The 22,705-nt window shown below is 39.1% G+C and overlaps 1 protein-coding gene across 1 annotated transcript in view; it reads right to left on the bottom strand.

Moving 5' to 3' along the window:
• The window catches only part of LOC126481958 (E3 ubiquitin-protein ligase MYCBP2-like), a gene marked incomplete at its 5' end in the record, with an annotated part of 333,248 nt that overhangs the window by 80,883 nt on the left and 229,660 nt on the right, over positions 1 to 22,705 (bottom strand). Inside the window, 2 exons of the mRNA XM_050105921.1 lie at positions 1,997 to 2,389; positions 13,394 to 13,522. Of these exons, the coding sequence (XP_049961878.1) occupies positions 1,997 to 2,389; positions 13,394 to 13,522 (522 nt within the window). The remainder of the gene's footprint in view (positions 1 to 1,996; positions 2,390 to 13,393; positions 13,523 to 22,705) is intronic.

The raw sequence follows: 22,705 nt of genomic DNA on the forward strand, positions 1-22,705 counted from the left end.
CTATGAAACAGGTATTGATCATCTTGTCTCCCAGCAGGGCTGCCTTAATGTATGTGGTGATTACATTTGAATGGAAGCATTCCTTGGTCCTGTTGTAGTGGGTGTTAGATTTTCATTTGACTGCCCCTGCTATGATGTCACCAGTTCCAGTTTTGCAACGTCATGACTACTCCATTCCATCCAGGCCCCAAGGGTCTAGCTCAGCTTTTTATACACATCTTTAAGATCCAAATGTCAAAGACTATGAGGACGTCCATGTCTGAATCAGCTCTAAATGCCTTCTTAGCTTTTTACAGAGCACTGCCCATTCACAGCTGAAGTCCACTGGAGTCATTGCATGGGTGTCCCTATTGGACTCTGCTCAACCTTTTACTACCACTGCCTCCTCAAGTTGAAGAGTCAACCACTTTTCATGTGGACACTGCCATCTGGAAGCATACCTTTGGGCAAGTCCAGGGTTGCATCCTGGGGTCCCTTTTGGTGCAACAAGGCCATCAAAAGGTTTTGTTGGTGACTGCACGGTGGTGGCTCTGCAGACATCAGAATTAGCTTTTGATGTAGTGTGCCACCCAGATGTCTCCATGAACTGAGGGGCTACCATAGCAGCACCCACCTCCATGCCATGATCTCCAGAATCTCACCAGAGACAACAGGTGTGTGATCCATCCATTTCCTTTGAGTCTGTTGATGGAGATCCTCGCAGACTTCAATCCCATTCATCATCAGTGCTATCATTGCTGCCTACAGCACCCCATCCTGGGCAGGAAGCTCTTGCTTCTTCACCTCTTCACCCATGCCAAGGCATCTGCTTCTGGCCCTGGTTGCTGATTTAGCGAGTGAGGGATTTTGTAGTCCTGCCGAATGTATCATTGGATGACATCATACTAGCAATACACATTATTACACCTACAACAGGCAAGGTCACAGTAAATGGTGAGCAGATAGCACCTCCAGAAAGTGACTTCTGTCCAGTATGTAATGTATTCCTCTTCATGGTCGAATGAAGAACTGATGAAAACTCTGCAATAAATCAATTGTTCATGATACCATCATGTAATGATTGGGCCTGCTTGGGATCTGAGTATCATGATGTTTCAACTGTTGCTATAAAGTTCTATTTTGGTGGACAGTGATACCATTAAGCCAAGTGATTGATTTCAGCATCGCCTATGAGGGGTTTCCAGCACTGTGATTCCAGTGGTGTTAACTTCAATTGTTCTGATTGTAGAGCTGCAAAAATTAATTTACATAAAGTAACTCTTATGAACTATGCAGCATTTTGTTAGTGTTTCAGTGTATTCAACAAATTGTTAATAATTGCCCTTTGTGATCCCAATTGGGGACTTCAAAACACAGTATATGTACAGGTGTAGATTTAGAAATCCAGACACCTCCTATCAATGAGTGACATAAAATTCTGAGAGGCCACTGAAAAAGTAACAAACAAGTTATTGTATCAAACATTTCTCTTTTAAAAAAAATGTATAAAAAGAAAACAGGAAACAAAGAAACAAGAATGAGGTTAAGTAAATCATTGCCAGGAACCCACTCTCATTCATAGTTCATCTTTAAGATTTTATTTGTTACAAAAATAGTGGAACGTTAATACTTTAATCACTGTGAGCCTCTCCATACACCACAGTGTTAAACATTGGCTCCTCTCTGTCAATCTATGGTTTATGTATTTTCAGGAAGAAATATTTCAGAAAACTTCTGGTAAGCTAGTATCTCTTTTACATCATCTACTGAATGTGATACTGGGTAATCAGCTTCTCTTTTGACACTTTCCATTTATAATGCGATACCCACTATTCAGAGAAGCATTTTTTGTAATATTTCCAGAGTTAGTTTGCTTTAGTCTCATTATTCAGCTTTCGCAGACATTATTTTTAATAAATTTTAATTGATAAATGCTTGTTTTTTTCTCAACTTATTATTTATAGCCTTCAAACAGAGAGATGAAAGTGAAAAATGAAATATTTATGCACTGACTCACTTGGCGCTGAACACGTGCAGAACCTGTATGAAGCAGACTTAATAAGTCTCTTAGAAGACCGTACTGATGTGCCAGGTAGCTGCGGCCAACACTGCTACCACTCAGAGCCAGTACCATTGACAACATTTCAAAACAATAGGTATCAGCAGCTGGTTTTGTGCTTCCCTCTGTGTTGGTACTTGCACCTTCTTTACTGGCATTGCTGGAAGTACCAGCACTTGTCACTGTTGTTGTTATTGTTGTTGCTGCTGTTGTTGATGTTGTCATTGCAGCTGCTGCTCCAGTTGTTGCAGAACTTGCATGCTGCTGCTGGCCTGAGCAAAGTAGTGTCTCCCAGTCTTCACGAACTCGCACTGCTTCTTTACGAATAGCTTGAACTATATGTACGCATACCTGTAAACCATAAAATGAGGCAATTATACATATTTTACTGGAGATTGATGACTTTTCATTGCAATTATGAGTTAACATTTCTCACAGCAATCATAAAACCAACTGCACAGAAGAAAAGATTGATGTTTGATCAAGCAGAGAAACAAGTTGGCTTTAGGAATGGATTAGTACAATGGATTATCTTCAAGCTTTGCCTGAAATTACAGCCAGTGTGTATGAATTCATGTGAAAGCTTTTCACCCTCAGTTTCAACAAAATTGGTACTAGCGAAATCGGACACATAAGGCACTGATTCACCATATATATCGCTGCTGAATAATATATACGTAGTGACTGAGCTCCAGTTCTTTTGCCGTATAGTGCAGTGCAGCGTTGAGCTGTGTTGTGTGGGTGGCTATGTGAAGTATACGTATAAGTATTGTTACAGTGCAGATAGCAATCTGCTGTCCATGTCAGCTACTATAGCGATGATATCGCAATGAATTATTCTGAGGCATCAGAGAATTTTTGTGATTTTTATGTGTGTTCTAGTATTGTTCTTTTCCTTAGCAACAAGGAAGTTTTAGTTCAAATATATTTTATCTGTACTATGATTATGTGTCGTCAAGCTCCTGTACTTGCTGTTTCTTTGTAGAGTTTAACTCTTTAGACAAAAGCAACAGAGAGACGGTTTGCTTACATAATGATAAGCCATTTCATGCACCTACAGGCTAGACGACAAATTGGACAACAAGGAATCTAGCAGTACGAGCATCATGGTGACCCCAACTTGAAACAACAGGAGGTTTGACTACCCCCGAGCTGGTATGATGAATTAATCGGTGGCAATTATCTTGTCAATTTCGTGACTGCCCCCATTCTGGCCACACAACCCAGCACTACGGTTTGTGCAAATGGAAGCCAGTTTCCTCTAAGTGTGTACTGTGGCAGACTCCCCTAAATTTGCTTTAGTCATTAGTCAGCTGGAGCATCATTATGCTGCTGAAGTGGAAGATTTGATCATTGCACCACTCTGAGTCAACATGTACGAAAACCTAACATCAGAATTGTCACATCGCGTTTCCACATCACAATAGGAATGCCTCCAACAAGTGTTAACCCAAGAGGATATAGAGGAGCTAAACCCTTGCCATTATTTAAGGCATTTGCACAGCAAGTTGGGCACTGGAACAGTGCTGGGCACTTTGTGAAGCAACCACTTGCTGCCACAGATGAAAGCCATAAGACCGTCACAGATGGAGCTGCCTTTGGACTCAGTGGTTGACTTGACTGACAGGATAGCAGATGCTATAGTTCCTATTCTAACTGATGCATTGGTCACTATGTGTAATGAAGAGCTGACAGCGTCATGTTCTTGGCCCAACTGATGCACTGGCTGTGACGTGGCTCCGCCTAGTTCAACAACAATCACATGGGTGCATTATGACAATCTGGCAGCTAAGGTCGAGGCCCTCATCAAGCAAATAGATGAGTTGGTATCCCGGTACTGCAGCTACGGCGACACAAACCAGTACTGCAGAAGGTCTAGAAGTCGTTTCTCCACCACCTCATCAACATCCAAACAAGCAAACAATACCAGCACTAAGTCTGCATTAAGACAGTCGTTTTTCCCTCACACAATCCGCGAGTGGAACAGAGAGAGGGGGGGGGGGGTGACTTTGGCGCAAATTGTGCTCTCCGCCACACACTGCCTGGTGGCTAGTGGAGTATATATGTAGATGTAGATATAGATCTGAGGGCCAGACACACAATTGCACATCACCATGCGCATACCCAAATGCCAGCAGCAGTCAGATGTAGGTGCTGCCTCTGGTTGCCAAGTGTCATCTCAGCACCTTTTCATCAGTGACTGGAAGTCAGGCTGCAAATATTTAGGGAATACCAGGTCAAACTTGTGTATCCTCCTCCAGAGACTGCTATGTTGTTGTAGACCAGCAAACTTATTCCACTTGCCCCCTCCAAACAACTCTTCAATGTATGGAATTGGACCTGGGGCTGTGCTGAGTGTTCATATGGAATTTTATGATCACGGATGACACTGAGCCCATCACCAGGGCTGATCTGTTGGCATACTACCACCCCCTACTGGACATAGTGAATGCACAATTGTTGGATGGCTTACCCAGCTTGGCAACTTCAGTTTTTTGTCACTGTGCAGTGGTGCACATAGCCAAAGTCGTGCAGGTGGATGCTGGGGAGTACACATGCCTACTACAATGGTTGCTGACCTTGGAACAACCCCCTGGAGCACCAAAAGAGGCATGTCATGACACTGTACATCAAGACTACAGACAGCCCACCACTTTCGTGTTGACCATGACATCTGGTCCCAGATCGCTTAGCGATCGCAAAGGCAGAATTTAATGCCATGTAGAGAGAGGGGATTACACAGCCACCCACTGGTCCATGGTCCTCTCCCTTACATCTGGTGCCAAAGTAAAATGAAGCGTGACATCTGTGCGAGTATTACTGTGCCTTCAATGCATAGATGGTGCCAGATCGGTATACCGTTCCTCTACTGTGGGATTAAAGCTATGCATTATGTGGCATGACGATGTGTTAAGGTATGTACACAGGTACCTGCAGTGGAAGAAAAAATTCCAAAAACTGCCATCATCATCCCATTTGGATTGTTTGAGAGTCTGTATATGACATTTGATTTGCAAAATGCCACAAAAACATGGCAGCAGTTTATTGATGTGGTGCTATAGGGACTCCCCTTCAGTTTCACTTACTTAGATGACATCCTCATCTTCTTGTCAACTGTGAACCAGCATGAGCAACACTTGATACAAGTCTTGCAATGGCTAAATAAAAATGGCATGTTACTGCACACAACCAAGCATGTTTTTGGATAGCCACAGACTGATATTTTTAGGGCAACGAATTTTGTCCAAGGGCTCACTTCCTCAGCCTGAAAAGGTACAAGGCATTTTGCAGATCATGCTCTCACATGCCATTTGGACGTTACAATGTTTTCTCAGCATACTAAACTTCTACCACTGATGTCTGGCATACTCAGTGGCATTACAAGAACCTCTAACCACAGCAGTCGCTGGCCCAAAAATCAAAAGGATTTCACCAACCCAGTGGACTGACACCGCGAGTTCAGCCCTATGAAGTGCTGAAGTGTAGCTTAGTGGATGCACTACTCCTCACTCATCCAGAATTGGAAGCACCTCTCACAGTGGTGGTCAATGTTGAGTCAAACAGCAAATGGGGCCACTCTACAACAGTTCCATGAGGATGTGTGGCAACTTTTGGCTTTTTACTCCCATAAACTGTCCTCATCTCAGCAGAAGTGGAGCACTTACAATAAAATGTTTCTGCCCACAACTGGAAGCAATGGAGTTCATGATTTTTACAGACCACAATCCATTATATATGCATTCTGGCAGAACAACAAATTACAGCTCACCTTGCCAGCACAGCCAATTAATTTTCACAGTACAATTCATCACAAGATGTCAGACACATACAGGGGACTGACAATATGAGTCTAGCACTAAGGCTTTTGCCCGACTCATCGAGGCACAGAAATCTGACTGACACCTTCAAAACTACCTCAATGAGATGTCGACAGTTCTGAGTTGAGGTCAATCGATGTGCCTAGTACCAACATCATCAAAATATACTGTGGCCTCAAAGCCAAGTCCATTCTTGCTGGCAGCACCATGCATGCCTGCCTTTGACAACCTGCACAACTTAAGTTGTTCTGGCATCAGATCAGCTGTTCACCTGGTCTTCCTTTGCTTTGTGTGGCTAAGAATGCAAAAAGACTGCTGTGAATGGACTCGCACGTATGTCCAATGCCAACGCAGCAAGATCAACCATCACATACATGCACTGGATGGGAACTTTCCAATTACCAACATGTAATTTGCACATGTCCTTGTCAATGTTGTGGATCCACTGCCTTCTTCCAACAAACAACGATATATCCCTACCATGACTAATCGTTTTACATGGTGGCTGAAGCAACCCCATTGGATAACATATCCACCAAAATGGGCAGTGGTACGTCATTTCATGCGCTTGCAGGCAAGGCAATGATTCAGTCAATGACAAATCTAGCAGTATGACCACATGTACAAGAATGCTACAGTTTCTGTTAGACATCATCAGAACCGTACCAAATTGTAACAGGAGCCAAGCAAGCAGATTATACATCAAAATATTTCTCAGTGCCACTAGAAGAAATTGCCAGTTCACTAAACTGTGAAAAAAGGAGGAGGATGATGTGTTAATAGAACATATGCAAATCACCTACATTTGGTAAATGATAATGTAATGACTGGCTCTAGTGCAGATATACTTCAATGACACATGGCAAAATTTGATAGAGAACAAAATAATTTATAATACCTGCATTGAAAAGAATATGCATCAAATTAATAACAAAGTCATAGAACCAATAGATAGAGCACTTGAAGACAATGACTGGGTGTACAGGAAAAGGAATAAGGGGAGTAAATATGACCTGAAGCATTTTCAGATTTTTGGTATAAATTAAACAGAGAATTAAAACTAAGCCTGTCAGTAGAAAGTTCCCATCAGTATATATTATCACTTTTGCTTTACAGAAGTGAGGCATGGACTTTTAATGGCAGAAAATTCTGAAACAGACAGATACTCAGAGAGCATTGGAGAGATGCATGTCAGGAGTTATTGGGAAAGATAGAACACAGAGAGATGGATCAGACTAGAAACTGGAATGGAAAATATAATGCAGTTGAAATGGAGGTGGGCAGAGCATACAGCCAGGTGAGTGGATAGTTGACTAACCGAGAAAGTAATCTCGTGGATTCCAAAAGATAAGAAAAAACTGACTTAATGAAAGGTGTGCAGATGACATTAGGAAATGTGTACAAACAAAACAGAAGCACATATCTGCTGACTAATAAATGAAGAAGTCGGGAGGAGGTCAATTACCAGTAGTGGAAGCCGTATTGCTGATTATCATGGTCATGATGCTAATGGCTGCAAATTATCCAGGCAAAGTGTTTCAGTCTGCAGTGAAACATGCAACTTCTGTATACCTTTTATTTTAGATCTACAGCTCTTTCAACTATGCCACAAATCTATTGAAACACACAATTTCAAACAGCCACCACATCTACTTAAGTCCCCCATCTGTGCTTGGAGAGATTTTGTAATTAATTTCAGTCTGTGTTTACATGTTCTTTATTGGTGTTGCCAATAAATAACATCAAATTAACTGCAGTGCCAGCACAATGTAGTCAGCTGGGGCAATGTACCCATACAGGTATGTGTGTGTGGAGCGGGGTGCAGGGGATGGGGTGGAGTGGGGGTACACCATAGTTCTGAAAAAGAATTCATCTGAAAGCTAGCAAGGTTCTCTATTATGTTTATGTACCTTACACAAGGTGGTCGTGAGTGTAAAAGTGTGTGATTCTAACTTGAAAAAAAGTTACAGTTGTGCGGTTAAAAAAAGGGTTTGTAAGAACTGTAACACTGAAATAACAATGCTAAACGAGCTAATTTCAAGCTTACGATTCATAGTCAATGCTTTAAGAAGTGATATTCACTCACTCAAGAAAGAAAATCAGAATCTGCGACTATAACCAGCACCAAGTGAAGTTATGCAAGTCAAAAGCAATAAATTGCCAGAGTGGATAAAAGTGTCACAAAAAGATAGTTTGTAAAAGAGAGAGAGAGAGAACAAAAGTTATGTTTTGCAAACAAGTGAATGTGATAACCACTCTCCAAATGATCATGAGATTGTAAAAATCAGTGTGCTGAAAGTGAATGGAGTTTTTGCAGCTGTTGTTAATAACAAACACGGATCACCAAGGAAAAAAAGAGGAGTGCTCTTTTACTAACCAGTAGTCATGGCAGAAATCTGTCCAGTATATTCTGAGAGAAAAATTGTGAGGTAGCAGTGACTAGTGCAGACAGCTAGGACAGCTTGTTGGTTGTCATGCCCACATGGAATGCAGCACAGTGGTTGCAGCTGAGTTTGTAGATAATGTGACTGGTTTCAAAGGTAAGCTTGCCTTTTATGGGATAGGTGATGTTTGTGAGTAGGTGGTGGTAGGAGGACAATGGGTCACAAACATCACCTATCCCATCAAAGACAGGGCTACCTGTGAAACCAGTCATGTGATCTACAAGCTGAGCTGCAACCACTGCACTGCATTCTATGTGGGCATGACAACCAACATCCGCATGAGTGGCCACTGGCAAACTGTGGCAGAGAAACAAGTGGATCACCCTGTTGCTGAGCATTCTGCCAAACATGACATCCTTCATTTCAATGACTGCTTCACAGCCTGTGCCATATGGATCCTTCCCCCCAACACCAGCTTTTCTGAAATCCACTGGTGGGAATTTCCTTGCAATATATCCTATGTTCCTGTAACTCTCCTGGCCTCAACCTTTGTTAGTCATTGTCCTCTCCCATCTAGACCATTCCCTGTTCCCATTCCAGCACTACACAGCCCTCATTCCACCATATCTCCGTTTGGGATCCTCACTACATTCTGACACTTGAAAAAATATATACCGCGAAGAAAAAAATAGACAAGTGGAATAACTTATATATATATATATATATATATATATATATATATACACACACACACACACACACACACACACACACACACACACACACACAAAAACCTTTGCATACTTCAGAGTAATACATCCAGTTCAAAACTATTAAAACAACTGAAGGAAAATATGTTTATAATTTGGAAAAATAGAGTTAAGAGGGTTCTCTGGCACATTAGTCAACTACGAAACTTGTTCAAAAGCATATAAGGAAGCCTTGAATATACACCTCAAAGAAACTGCACAACAACAACAGTAAGATCAAAAATGGTTCAAATGGCTCTGAGCACTTTGGGACCTAACATCTGAGGTCATCAGTCCCCTAGAACTTAGAACTACTTAAACCTAACTAACCTAAGGACATCACACACATCCATGCCCAAGGCAGGATTCGAACCTGTGACCGTAGCGGTTGCGCAGTTCCAGACTGAAGCGTCTAGAACCGCTAGGCCACACCAGCCGGCAAAACAGTAAGATCAAAGAACACTAACAGACCAGTGTAGAACTGAGTAAATGAGAGATTTAGCTGAAAACCAGGGCCCAGAATTACTAGCAAACAACTGAAGATTGGAAGTGTGAATGTTTTAGATATTTACACAGTTAATACCACTTTTAATAATCATTTTATTATTTCGCATAACTTCTGATTGTGAAATTCTAGAACACCATACCAAGTTTAAAAAAAAAAAAAAAAAAAGTGTATATGCATGAAAAAGGTACAGCTTACAGCTGAGTAAAGACGACAACTCAATGAATAGTAGAGCTTGGGTTGCAACGCCAGCACAATGTGGTCAAGCAGGTAATGTAGTTACACGTGTGTGTTTGTATGGGTGTATGTGTGTGTGTGTGTGTGTGTGTGTGTGTGTGTGTGTACTTTACAGTCCTGCAAAAGGTTTCATCCAAAGGTTAGGAAAGTTCTCAGTCTTGTTTACGTTCATTTTGATGGCTCAACACCTCTACTTTATCTCTACTATTTGGTGAGTTGTTACCCTTACTCTATAAATGATCTACATTCCACCAGGACCCTCCATTACCACAGATACAATGCAGGCACTTGCCCACGTGTGTAACAAGTGATAGGAAGAAAGCAGAAGCTGACCCCCCGCCCCCCCAAAAAAATAGGAAGAAAGAAACTGCACAAAACTAAACTAACTTCTTGTTCTGCCCAACAGACAGAAATATCAATTCAGTATCAGATTCAAGAAAACAAGAAGATATAATGGATAATGGCTGGCAGAAAGTGCTCCCAGTCATTTTTCATAGAACATCAAAATTATTTCCACACCCAGTGTGAAACTAACAAAAGTTGCTCCTCCTAGGTCAGATTGGATACGTTCTTGCACCCACTCATTCCTCTTCTAATTCATCTGTTCAATGAAAATTTTAATGAAAGTGTGGATTAAAATTCATCATTTTTAAGCAATTGCAGAAAATGATAGTGCTGACAAAAAAAAGAAAACTATTGGCAAGAAAACTACTGACCAATAGTCTAGTTCCAGTCTTAGGGAAAGTATATGAAATAAATGTTGCCCTGAGATAAAAACAGGAAAAAAGCATTGTGGAAGAAGAGTACGCAATTTCAGAAAATGTTACTCAACATCATCTGCTGTATGTAGTCTAGTACGTACAATTAGTGGAAACAAAGGAAGCATGGCAAATCTTTCATGGATGTGATACAATTTCTCATGAATTGCCACTTAATTAAATGGAAATAAATCAGGGGAATAGCTAAAAGTTTCTTATAACCATACCTGCCAGACAGATATCAGACTACATATGAAGGCTAACATTGTTATGAAGTACACTACCATTAAAACTATTGTAAGCTGTGGTGTGTCTCAAGAATTTGTTGAGGCCTTAAATGTTTAATGAGTTGCTTGCACTTATCCTGACGAGAACGGGCCATACGAGTGCAAAAGCTGTAGATCACATAATAACTAAAAGTGAAAATACTGCCTCAGCAGATGCTATAAATGGTCATCCCTCAGACCATGGAGGCTGAATTTTAGTAATAGACTGCAATGTTGGAAAACAAAAAGTGAAAACGATGGGTACAAGAGAATACTGTCTGATACTAAAACTGATTTACTTAAACATAATGCATGGTTAGCAGTGTATCAGGCTAAAGAAGTAAATAGTAAGTGGGAAATTTTCATAATTATTTCAATAGGGCACTTAGCTAGCACAATTCCTTTAAGGTAAGCAAATCACACTAAAATAAGCAGTGTATTATATGAATAAAGATGTAAAATAAGGGAAAGGCAGTCGCTCTCCTGTAGCAGACTGCTGCACGGAGCACAGAAATATGAAACAGCAAACAGTGTTCACTGTAGCTTTCGAGCTCCTGCTGCTATATGAGGAAAAGTATTTTTGTTAGAAAAAGAGCAAAAGCTCAGAAGCTGGTGTGAATACTTTTTCCTGTTGTGTGTTTCTGTGCTCCATGCAACGGCCTGCTATAGATGAGTGGATGCCTTTCTCTTATTGTATACATTTCTCCATCCAGGAATTTCCATTAGTTATACAATGTCTTACACTAAATGTGTAACATTAGATTTAAAAAAGGGCAGATTGTGTAATGTTATTCTGCTGGCATACAAGCAATGGATTGAGACAGACTGTCTAGAAATAAAATAAATAATATAGAAATAACTGTTAACAATAAACATGTAAGTGTTCCAAACATAGTAATCTTTGGAATGTTTATTTCACAGATGTGATAATGTAAAGTCCTAGTAGAACGTATATAATTTAGCAGCAAAAGAAAAACCTTACTGAATAGTGGAGGCATGGAGTCACTGAGAACCAAATAAGGAAAACTGAAAACTTGCTACCTTTCAGGGAAATCCTTTTTCAGGCTAGAGTACACACACACATGTGGATGCACATGCACATCTCTACAGCCGAAGTATCCTTGCTGAATACACAATGCTGGGACTGCAATTTGCAGCATGATTAGTGTGAAGAGTTGTGTCACATGAAGTGAGAGAGGGGAATGGAGACAAAGTGTGAGAGGGAAGGTTGGGGAACAGTGGCTTATGGCTTGGAGGAAGGCAGCAAATGCATGGGAGAGGAGTGCAGGAGATAGCTGGAGCAGGTGTATGGGATAGGGATGTGACATAGGCAGTAGCACCAGTTAAGGTCATGCAGCACACAATAAACAATGACAATGGCAGATAGAGTTGTACTGGGATGTGAAATATGGCATCCCAGCTAAGACACAAGTTGAAAATATGGTCACTATTTTTTATTTACTTAAATTTGCCATATTTCGTGACAGTACCTTTACCGTTAGACGTTTGCAAGGCGATATTAGTCTTGGCTTCAGTTGTCTAAGTATGATTCCACAATGCATCTTTGTTGGCTGCAGAAAAGACGTGGTTCAACGTGTTTGCCTCATTTTGGTGTTTCAAATACCATTTCTTCAAATGTAATTTATTTTATATAGTTAATACAAAAAAAATAGTAACATAATTCAAAATTATTTATGACGGCGACCTTCACATTCTTCTTCTGTCAACACACACCAAGGGTTAACTGCCGACTGACTATAGCCAAAGACGACTCTAACATCAAAGATATTTTACACAACACACAAGCTTCCACTTGTAATCAGTCTCTTTGCTATTCTTCGATACATTTACTAATAGTAATCAATATGCTTTCACTCTCAAAAACAGAAGTAAATTAACATATAATAAGGCAAATTACAATAAATTCTGACAAAAAATATAAGAAAACATTTACAATTTGGTATCAACAAATACGGTAAAAAAAATAACATCTCCCAGATCCATTACAGATGGAGTGACAGGACAGAGGAAGGGGAGACTGTATGGAAGAGAGTGGGGTGCAGGATGCAGGATGTGCTGAGTGGGTTAGCAGAGTTGATGCCATGAGAATAACATGTTGAAGGGACAACCCACATCTACACAGTTTAGTAAAGCTAATGTTGGGAGAAGGATACAGATGGCATGGATTGTGAATTAGCAATTGAAATTGAGCATCTGCGGCCAGTAGTGTGTTCCACCACTGGGTGCTCAAGTCTTTTCTTGCCCACAGTTTGGAGACAGACATCCATTCGTGTGGTCATCCCCACATACAACTCTGTGCAGAAATTGCACCAGACTGCAATGTGACAAGCTTGCTTTCACAGGTGGCCTTGACTCTGATGCAATAGGATAAGCATGTGACGAGATTGGAGCAGGATGTCCTGGATTGGTGTATCAGACAAGTCTTGCACTTGGGGACATCTGGAATAGAGGAACGTCCTACATGAAGTGGTATTCTGCTGCTACCCAGTCTACACAATATCCATTTCCAACACCTTCCCACAGGGGTCACATCCATATGGAAAACTCAGATGCAAGACCATCTGTACAAGTTCGTATCTCATTTTATACTAACATTGTAAACATACATATTACTGACCTGTCTCTGCAGATGGGTCAGTTTACTGCGGCTAAATAGTATTCCAACCATATGTTCCTTTAAGTCATTGTTTTCCTCCCCCTCCTTTCTCACTGCAACTTCTTCACCTAGTATGAGTTTTCCAAACACCTAACAAAAAGACAAAATAATATATACATCAATATGGATCAGATCCAGCACTTGCATTCAATATTCAAGGATAATCCTGAATAACAAAAGATTCATAAATAAATTCATTAATAAATTACAAGAAAAGATTAACATAAATATTATTGTTTTAGTTATATATAAAAATTGATCTAAATAATAAATGAAAAGACCAAGTAATTACTTCAGTAAATTAATTTTGAAGGAGGAATTATTATAGCGATGAATGTAAATCACAGCAGCCAGTCAAAATGTGATTTTTTTCTCTATATCACTATCATCATAATTCTAAACATTGTAGTATTCTCAAGCCACCTCGAATAAAATAAGAAATTAACAATGTAGGAAAAGATAGATTACTACTTACTGTACAGATGACACATCAAGTTGCAAATAGGCACAATTAAAAGACACTCACATGAAGTTTTTGGCCTCAACCTTCATCAGAAAAAGATAAACACACGCCATTCGTTCACACAAGCAAGCACACCTCATGCACACATGACCGCTAGTTCTGGCAGCTGAGGTCAGCCTTTCTAACGAAGGCTGTGGTCGAAAGATTTGTGCAAGTGTCTCTTGACTGCACCTGTCTGCAACTTGACAGGCCATCTTTATGGTAAGTAGAAATCTATATTTTCCTAGATTGTTGATTTTATTACCAGAGTTTCCATTGTTAAAAACTAAGCTATTATTTTGTAAGCATTAAATACAAGTGACAACAATATAAACAGGATAGACTGCTATTCACTACATAGAGGAGTTGTGTGGCTGACAGGTACATTGGGTGAGGGGGGAGACTGCTAGATATCACCAGCTTTCAGACTAATCCAATACTAGTCTGGTAGCTAACAATACCTAGTAGTCTTTTCACCAATGTGCCCATCCGGCACTCAACACTTCCTCTATGTGTTGCTTGGCAATCTATCCTTTCTATATTGTTATTACAACCCAGATTTTCCATTAAATAGAAGTGATTTGAAGATATTAATATTTTTTTTGCACTTAAGATAACTTATTTAATTAACAATGAACATAATTGCAGCTTAACATGTTGCAATTATCACCACATTTAATTATTTTATTGTGTATAGAATTATTTATACCTGAACTCTCAATAAATTACATATACTAGACAGTGGCTATCTGTATCTCAATTCTTTTACAGTATATTGCTTCAGCACAAACAACACTAGTCAACATGTTCTTTTGGTTCGGAATTCTTGAGATTTTCATGGACACTTGTCGAGGAATTTCTTACAGACTTCTGTCTCAGAACCTTAGGCAGATGTTTAATTACTGATGTTTCTGACTTTTGTCAACACACGTGGCTGGCATTGTCAAAGATTCATACTGAATTGCTGGTGCAATGGAGGGTGAATCTATGTTCTTTTTGTGTTTGTTTATGGTTTAGAGCTCTCATAGGAGGAGAATTACTGAAGATGAAGCACTTTTCCCAAAACTGACAAGCATTACACTTTAGGCCTAACTCATGTACTGATCTGTTGTGCCATATTTCTTGATACTGCAGTCCGCCTGCCTAGCTGATTGTGCTTGCCTACCATTTAGCAGGCCTGGGCTCGATTCCTGGCCAGGTTGAAGATTTTCTCTGCTCGTTGGTGTTGTGTTGTCCTTATCATCATTTCATCTTCATCATCGGTGCACAAGTTGCCCAATGTGCTCGTTGGTGTTGTGTTGTCATCATTTCATCTTCAGTGCACAAGTTGCCCAATGTGGCATTCACTGAAATGAGACTTGCACTTGGTGGCTGAAGTTCCCGAGATGGGGCCTCCTGGCCAACAATGCCACATGATCTCTCTCCCCCCCCCTTTATACTGAAAGTTTTTCATCTGCTACCATGCACCAAGAAAAGAATGATTCTTCCATTACACAATTTGAAAATCATATAAGAGCCTAAGGCCTTTTTGGTGAAATCACAGTATGGGTAACACACAAAAATATTTTGAGATGTTGGGGGAGGGGGGGATGGATTGGCCAACACTTAATAATTTCGTGAAAATCATGGCATAGAAAAGAAGAAATATTTACATAGACTAAGGTAGACATACTGCCCTGCCAAACACAGTGATCATCTGGTGAGTTTTTATATTGTATATATCAGCTTGAGGTCACACAAATGGTATCACTATCAGCTTCAACTTATTACCAAGTCCTCATTAGACATTCATCACAGACAATTTACTCAGTGACAAATTCAACTCATTTGATGATGACTTAGTAATAACTTGAAACTTATGCAAACTGAGGCTTAAATATAAGTATAATAATAATAATAACAATAATAACCCGTGGAGGCCCGGGAAAAGAATAGGCCTCCGGTATGTTCTGCCAGTCGTAAAACGCGACGAAAAGAACAAACCACTAATAGAGCTAACCCCCCTTTTAGTGTGATTAGTTGGTTCAGGACAGAACTAATGAAGCCTCGGACAAGTGCTGTCATGGTCGGGGACGACGCTTGAATCCTATGCCCGTCCACAATGGTAACGACACTGCTAGCCACACAGAAAATGATTCAAATCCAAATAGAGGTGTTTTGCAGGATATGCTTCCTGCAACCACATTAGACGGAAAACAAAGACAGAGGATGAGATGGTCAGATGAAGTTAACAGACAGCTCATGTTCTGTTATTACCAAGCAACAAACTTAGGAACCAACATAACTGGATACAGATCATAAGTATACACGACATTTATTACCAGATACCCAGAATTAAAATTTTTAACAGAACAACAACTAACTGATCAGATCCGTGTAACAATAAAAAATAACAGGATACCCCAGTCAGAATTAGAAAACATCAAACAACAGGTACAACAAATACTAGAACAAAATAATGTGCAATCAGAAGAAGAAGAAAATACAGTAATGGACTCAAACATCCCAGAGCAAACAAACAAAGAACAACACGCATCAATTAAACAATCGGAGGAAAACGAAATCTTAGGACAGCCACCAGAACAAGCACAAATAGAACACAAAGTGACACTCATGTTAGATATAGAAGAAAAATTTCAGCTGACATATATAGAATACAAAGACACAAATACAGACATTAGACCATTCTTGCATAGACCACCAAATAACCCACAAGCCGAAACAACAATAACAACTATCAACACAATCATACACAACAAAATAAATGAAAATACAACTATGGAAGAGTTACAACTACTGATTTATATAGGAGCACTCACTACACTAAATATACACACTAGGCAGAGATCAGAACCAACCACCATACAGAAGAAACCCACAAAACCAGCATGGCAACACAGGCTACAGATCAGAATAGAAAAACTGAGAAAAGACATCAGACAGCAAACACAATTTATAAGAAATGAAATATCAGACAAAAACCCAAAAAGGTTAGATAAAATCTCACAACAAGGAGCGATAGAGCAATCAGATGAAAAGAAGCAGAAATTACAAACATTGGCCAAACGACTTAGAAGATACAAAAAAAGTGAAAATAGAAGGAAACAAAACCAAACATTCAACACAAACCAAAAGAAATTTTACCAGACAATAGATAACACACACATTAAAATAGACAATCCACCAAACATAACAGACATGGAACACTTCTGGAGCAACATATGGTCAAACCCGGTACAACATAACAGGCATGCACGGTGGATACAAGCAGAAACAGACACATGCAAGATGATACCACAAATGCCTGAAGTGATAATTTTGCAACATGAAGTCACCCAAGCAATTAATTCTACTCACAATTGGAAAGCCCCTGGAAAAGATAAAATAGCAAATTTCTGGCTAAAGAAGTTCACCTCAACACATTCACATCTAACTAAATTATTTAACAGTTGCATTGCAGACCCATACACATTCCCTGATACACTTACACATGGAATAACGTATCTGAAACCTAAAGATCAAGCAGACACAGCAAACCCAGCAAAATATCACCCCATAACATGCCTACCAACAACATACAAAATATTAACTTCAGTCATTACACAGAAATTCATGACACATACAACACAGAACAAAATTATAAATGAAGACCAAAAAGGCTGCTGCAAAGGAGTACGAGGATGTAAAGAGCAACTGATAATAGATGCAGAGGTGACATATCAAGCTAAAACTAAACAAAGGTCGCTACATTACGCATACATTGATTACCAAAAAGCTTTTGATAGTGTACCCCACTCATGGTTACTACATATATTGGAAATATACAAAGTAGATCCTAAACTGATACAATTCCTAAACATAGTAATGAAAAATTGGAAAACCACACTTAATATCCAAGCAAATTCAAATAATATCACATCACAGCCAATACAGATTAAGTGTGGAATATACCAAGGAGACTCATTAAGTCCTTTCTGGTTCTGCCTTGCTCTGAACCCATTATCCAACATGCTAAATAATACAAATTATGGATATAATATTACTGGAAGATACAAACACAAAATCACACATTTGCTATACATGGATGATCTAAAACTACAGGCAGCAACAAATTAGCAACTCAACCAATTACTAATGATAACAGAAGTATTCAGCAATGATATAAATATGGCTTTCGGAACATACAAATGTAAGAAAAATAGCATAGTCAAGGGAAAACACACTAAACAAGAAGATTACATATTGGATAACCACAGCGACTGCATACAAGCGATGGAAAAAACAGATGCCTATAAACATCTAGGATACAGACAAAAAATAGGAATAGATAATACAAATATTAAAGAAGAACTAAAAGAAAAATATAGACAAAGACTAACAAAAATACTGAAAACAGAATTGACAGCAAGAAACAAGACAAAAGCTATAAATACTTACGCTATACCAATATTGACCTACTCATTTGGAGTAGTGAAATGGAGTAACACAGACCTAGAAGCACTCAATACACTTAAAAGATCACAATGCCACAAATATAGAATACATCACATACATTCAGCAACAGAAAGATTCACATTAAGCAGAAAGGAAGGAGGAAGGGGATTTATCGACATAAAAAGCCTACATTATGGGCAGGTAGACAATTTAAGAAAATTCTTTATAGAACGAGCAGAAACTAGCAAAATACACAAAGCAATCACTCATATAAATACATCGGCTACACCACTGCAATTTCATAACCACTTCTACAACCCTTTAGATCACATAACATCAACAGATACAAAGAAAGTAAATTGGAAAAAGAAAACACTGCATGGCAAGCACCCATATCATCTAACACAGCCACACGTCGATCAAGACGCATCCAACACATGGCACATGGCTAAGAAAAGGCAATATATACAGTGAGATGGAAAATTCATGATTGCAATACAGGATCAAACAATAAACACCAGATATTACAGCAAGCATGTTATTAAATATCCCAATACCACAACAGATAAATGCAGACTTTGCAAACAACAAATAGAAACAGTAGACCACATCACAAGTGCATGTACAATACTAGCAAATACAGAATACCCCAGAAGACATGACAATGTAGCAAAAATAATACATGAACAGCTTGCCTTAGAGCATAAACTTATAAAACAACACGTTCCCACATACAAGTATGCACCACAAAATGTACTGGAGAATGATGAATACAAATTATACTGGAACAGAACCATTATAACAGATAAAACACCACCACATAACAAACCTGACATCGTACTCACCAATAAAAAGAAGAAATTAACACAACTAATCGAAATATCCATACCCAATACAACAAATACACAGAAGAAAACAGGAGAAAAAATTGAAAATACATCCAACTGGCTGAGGAAGTCAAGGACATGTGGCATCAGGATAAAGTTGACATTATACCAATTATACTATCAACTACAGGAGTCATACCACACAATATCCACCAGTACATCAACGCAATACAGCTACATCCAAACTTATATATACAACTACAGAAATCTGTAATTATTGATACATGTTCAATTACCCGAAAGTTCCTAAATGCAATGTAACATATAGCGTTCAGTTAAAAGGAAGTTACACTTGATCAAGGTCCACGTCACTTTCTATTTTTACCCAGACATAACATCTGAGAAAGGAAAGAAACAATAATAATGTAAATAGCTGAATAGCACAGAGTCTTCTACATTTCTCGAGTAATGATCTAGCACAAAAGAAGACTCATTCAAACATTTCTCCAAATTAAATAGCTCGACAGTTTCTTAAAAATGATAAAACAGACAAATGGCGCAAAGAATCTAAGATTTGAAGGCAAGAACACTTAAAAATGAATGAACTCTCAACTCCATTTAGTGAAAAGGAGCTGCAAAATCAATGTAACAATATAAGAACAACAAGGCAGCTGGCTTGAATGAAATACGAATAGAGCAGATAAAGAAATTCTGACAAGCAACAATGAATTGACTTATCGCATTCCACAACAACTGCTTATAATTGAACACCATTGCAAAAATATAGACGAAAACCGAGATAGCTGTTATCTTGAAACTGGGAAAAGAGCTTTCTGAGCCTTGGACCTATTGGCCTATTTCACTATTCTGCCATCTTTATAAAATGAAATGATTGTATGGCATTTATGGGCAGGGATATCCCCTTTAGAGTTTGGCCACCGCATTGCAAGTCTTTTTAGTTGATACCACTACGGTGACTTGCGTGTCAATGAGGATGAAAATGATGATGAAAGACACACAACACCCAGTCCCCTGCCAGGAATCCAACCCAGGCCCCCATGCGCAGTTGACGGTAATGCTACCGCTGTGCTACGGAAGCGGAAGCTACCTTTATAAGATATCTGAAAGGATGTTTCTGAACTGTCTGTCACCAAAGATTGATAGATTCCTTATACCTTAACAGACTGGTTTCAGACCACATAGAAACTACACAGCATAAGTAACTCGACTAATGCAGCACATAGACGATGGATCTGAAAACAGGAAGATCACTGGAATTGCATTTATCTACCTCACATCAGCTTACAATAAAGTTCGACACCACATAATGCTTCATAAGGTCTGCACACTGATCCAGAACTATGGTTTGACTACAATAATTGCCACCTTACTGCACAATTGTTGAAGGAACCAGAGAAATAGCCTACTGCAAGGGAGTGAATTATCACTGGTGCTCTTCAACATTTACAGAAATGATTAGCCAAGAACTAATCCATGCACAAGTTTCATATGCCAATGGCATTGCTTTAATGGTAGAGACATGTATTTGTACTCAGGTGATTCATGTGAAACACCTTACTACATAATTATGGCCCACAATGGGGATCAACAGACCTTGAATGCAAAATGGTAGTTGCAGCTAGGCACATGGGACATTTCATTTTGGAAATAGTTAGGAAATTCAATGTTCCATGATCCACAGCATCAAGAACTTTGAAAAAGCAACACAGGTGCTGACAAGAACTCTGGGAACATGCCTGACAACTATAACAAGAACCAGCTGAAGCTGAACCCATAAAATACTGCACTCTGCTTTTCCCATCTATGAAATAAACTGGCAGGAAGAAAACTGAAAGTGATCTGGGAAGGCACTGAACTGAAACATTGTTTTAGAACCAATGTTATCTTACGCAGATCACTCACTTGCCAATAGCACTGCCTTAACACCAAACATGAGGCGTCAGCCCAAAACACCATCATCTGGAAACTTGTTGGTAGTAATTGTGGTGTCCAACCTTAAGTGATCTGTACTTTTGCAAAGCCACTCTGTTTCTCAGCTGGTGAGTAATACATGTGCCCAGTGTGGCACAAATCCGTACATATGGAAGAAGTAGATCTGTCCTTAAAGAAACTGCAAGACCAGTTACTGGATGGTTGAAACCAACTCTGTTGATAAACCGTACTGCTTAGCAGGCATTGCTCCTCCTGACATATGCAGGGAAGTAGACACCAATGCACTGCACCCACGGCATGGACATATTCCATCAACACTAAAGTCTAGGAAGAGCTTTTTACAGTCACCATCTGCACTAAATACATCAGCCAAGAAAGCCGAAGAAAAACTATGAGCCATGATAGGCAGAAAAACTATGGGCCATGATAGTAAGTCACCTCCAAGCAGAGGTAAAGCCAGCAGAATACTCACCAGCTGGACAAAACTTAAGACTGGGCCATATGGAAATCACTGAACAGGTTACGAACGGATGCTGGCAAATCTAGGGAGAACTTAATGAAATGGACATATTTACAATGGCCAACACTGTGTGAATGCAAAGAAGTACAGACAACTGTGTCAGTCTTTACTTTGTCCTACTTCTTGCAACGAGGAGGAGTTGATCAAAGCACAAGAAAAATGTAGAGATTGCTCGTTTTTGGGCAAAGACTATTTGGTTTCAATTTTTCATGTTTTTATATGTATAAACTCATTCTATTTTATTTTCTGGAACTCTATATTTTTGTAGAATACTATGTGTATGCTTCTGTCTCAAGTAAATAAATAAATAAATAAATAAATAAATAATAACAAAATAACAAATGAAACAGTGGCAAGACCAGAAATACTCTATGCAGCAATAAGTCTTAAACTGACGATGAAGGGAGAGCTTGAAAAATTAGAAAAATTGAAAGAAGAAGCCTAAAAAATATTCAGGCAATAAGCAGCATTGAATCAGAATACAAATTAAGATTTAACACAGAACTAAGACTGAAAGTTGAAAAACTAATAGATGTAATAATGTAAGGGAGGCTTTCAGGACAGAAAAAAATCAAGAACAGAAGGAAAGTGGACAGAGGAAGAGAAGGAATGAGATTCTAGAAGAATGAAAGAAGTGTAGGCCCAAAGGAAACTACAGATAAAAACAAAGAAGCAGAAACAATGATGATTTATCATACCCTGCAAAAGGGTTATCTGAAATAAAAAATAAGAAATAAACAGACACTCAAAAGCTGTCACAAATTTGGGGAAATATATCTTCTTTACCAAAAGGGACAGAAATATTTTGTGTTTTCTCAAAAGCAGATTTATAAAACTGGAACTCAGGAGTACTATATGTAGACTTTTATAACACTCACAGAAGTTCCAGTCTGTTATTCTTGCAGTATGATCTTCTCTTTTTATGTATTATTCTTATGTGGCTTTAAGAAGACCAATATTTCATATGTAGATGAACTCAATGAAAATGTCAAAATGAGCAAATACTTGCAATATACGAGGGTGATTTGAAAAGTTCT

This window comes from Schistocerca serialis, chromosome 5, assembly GCF_023864345.2.
Source record: "Schistocerca serialis cubense isolate TAMUIC-IGC-003099 chromosome 5, iqSchSeri2.2, whole genome shotgun sequence".
NCBI classification, from domain to species: domain Eukaryota; kingdom Metazoa; phylum Arthropoda; class Insecta; order Orthoptera; family Acrididae; genus Schistocerca; species Schistocerca serialis.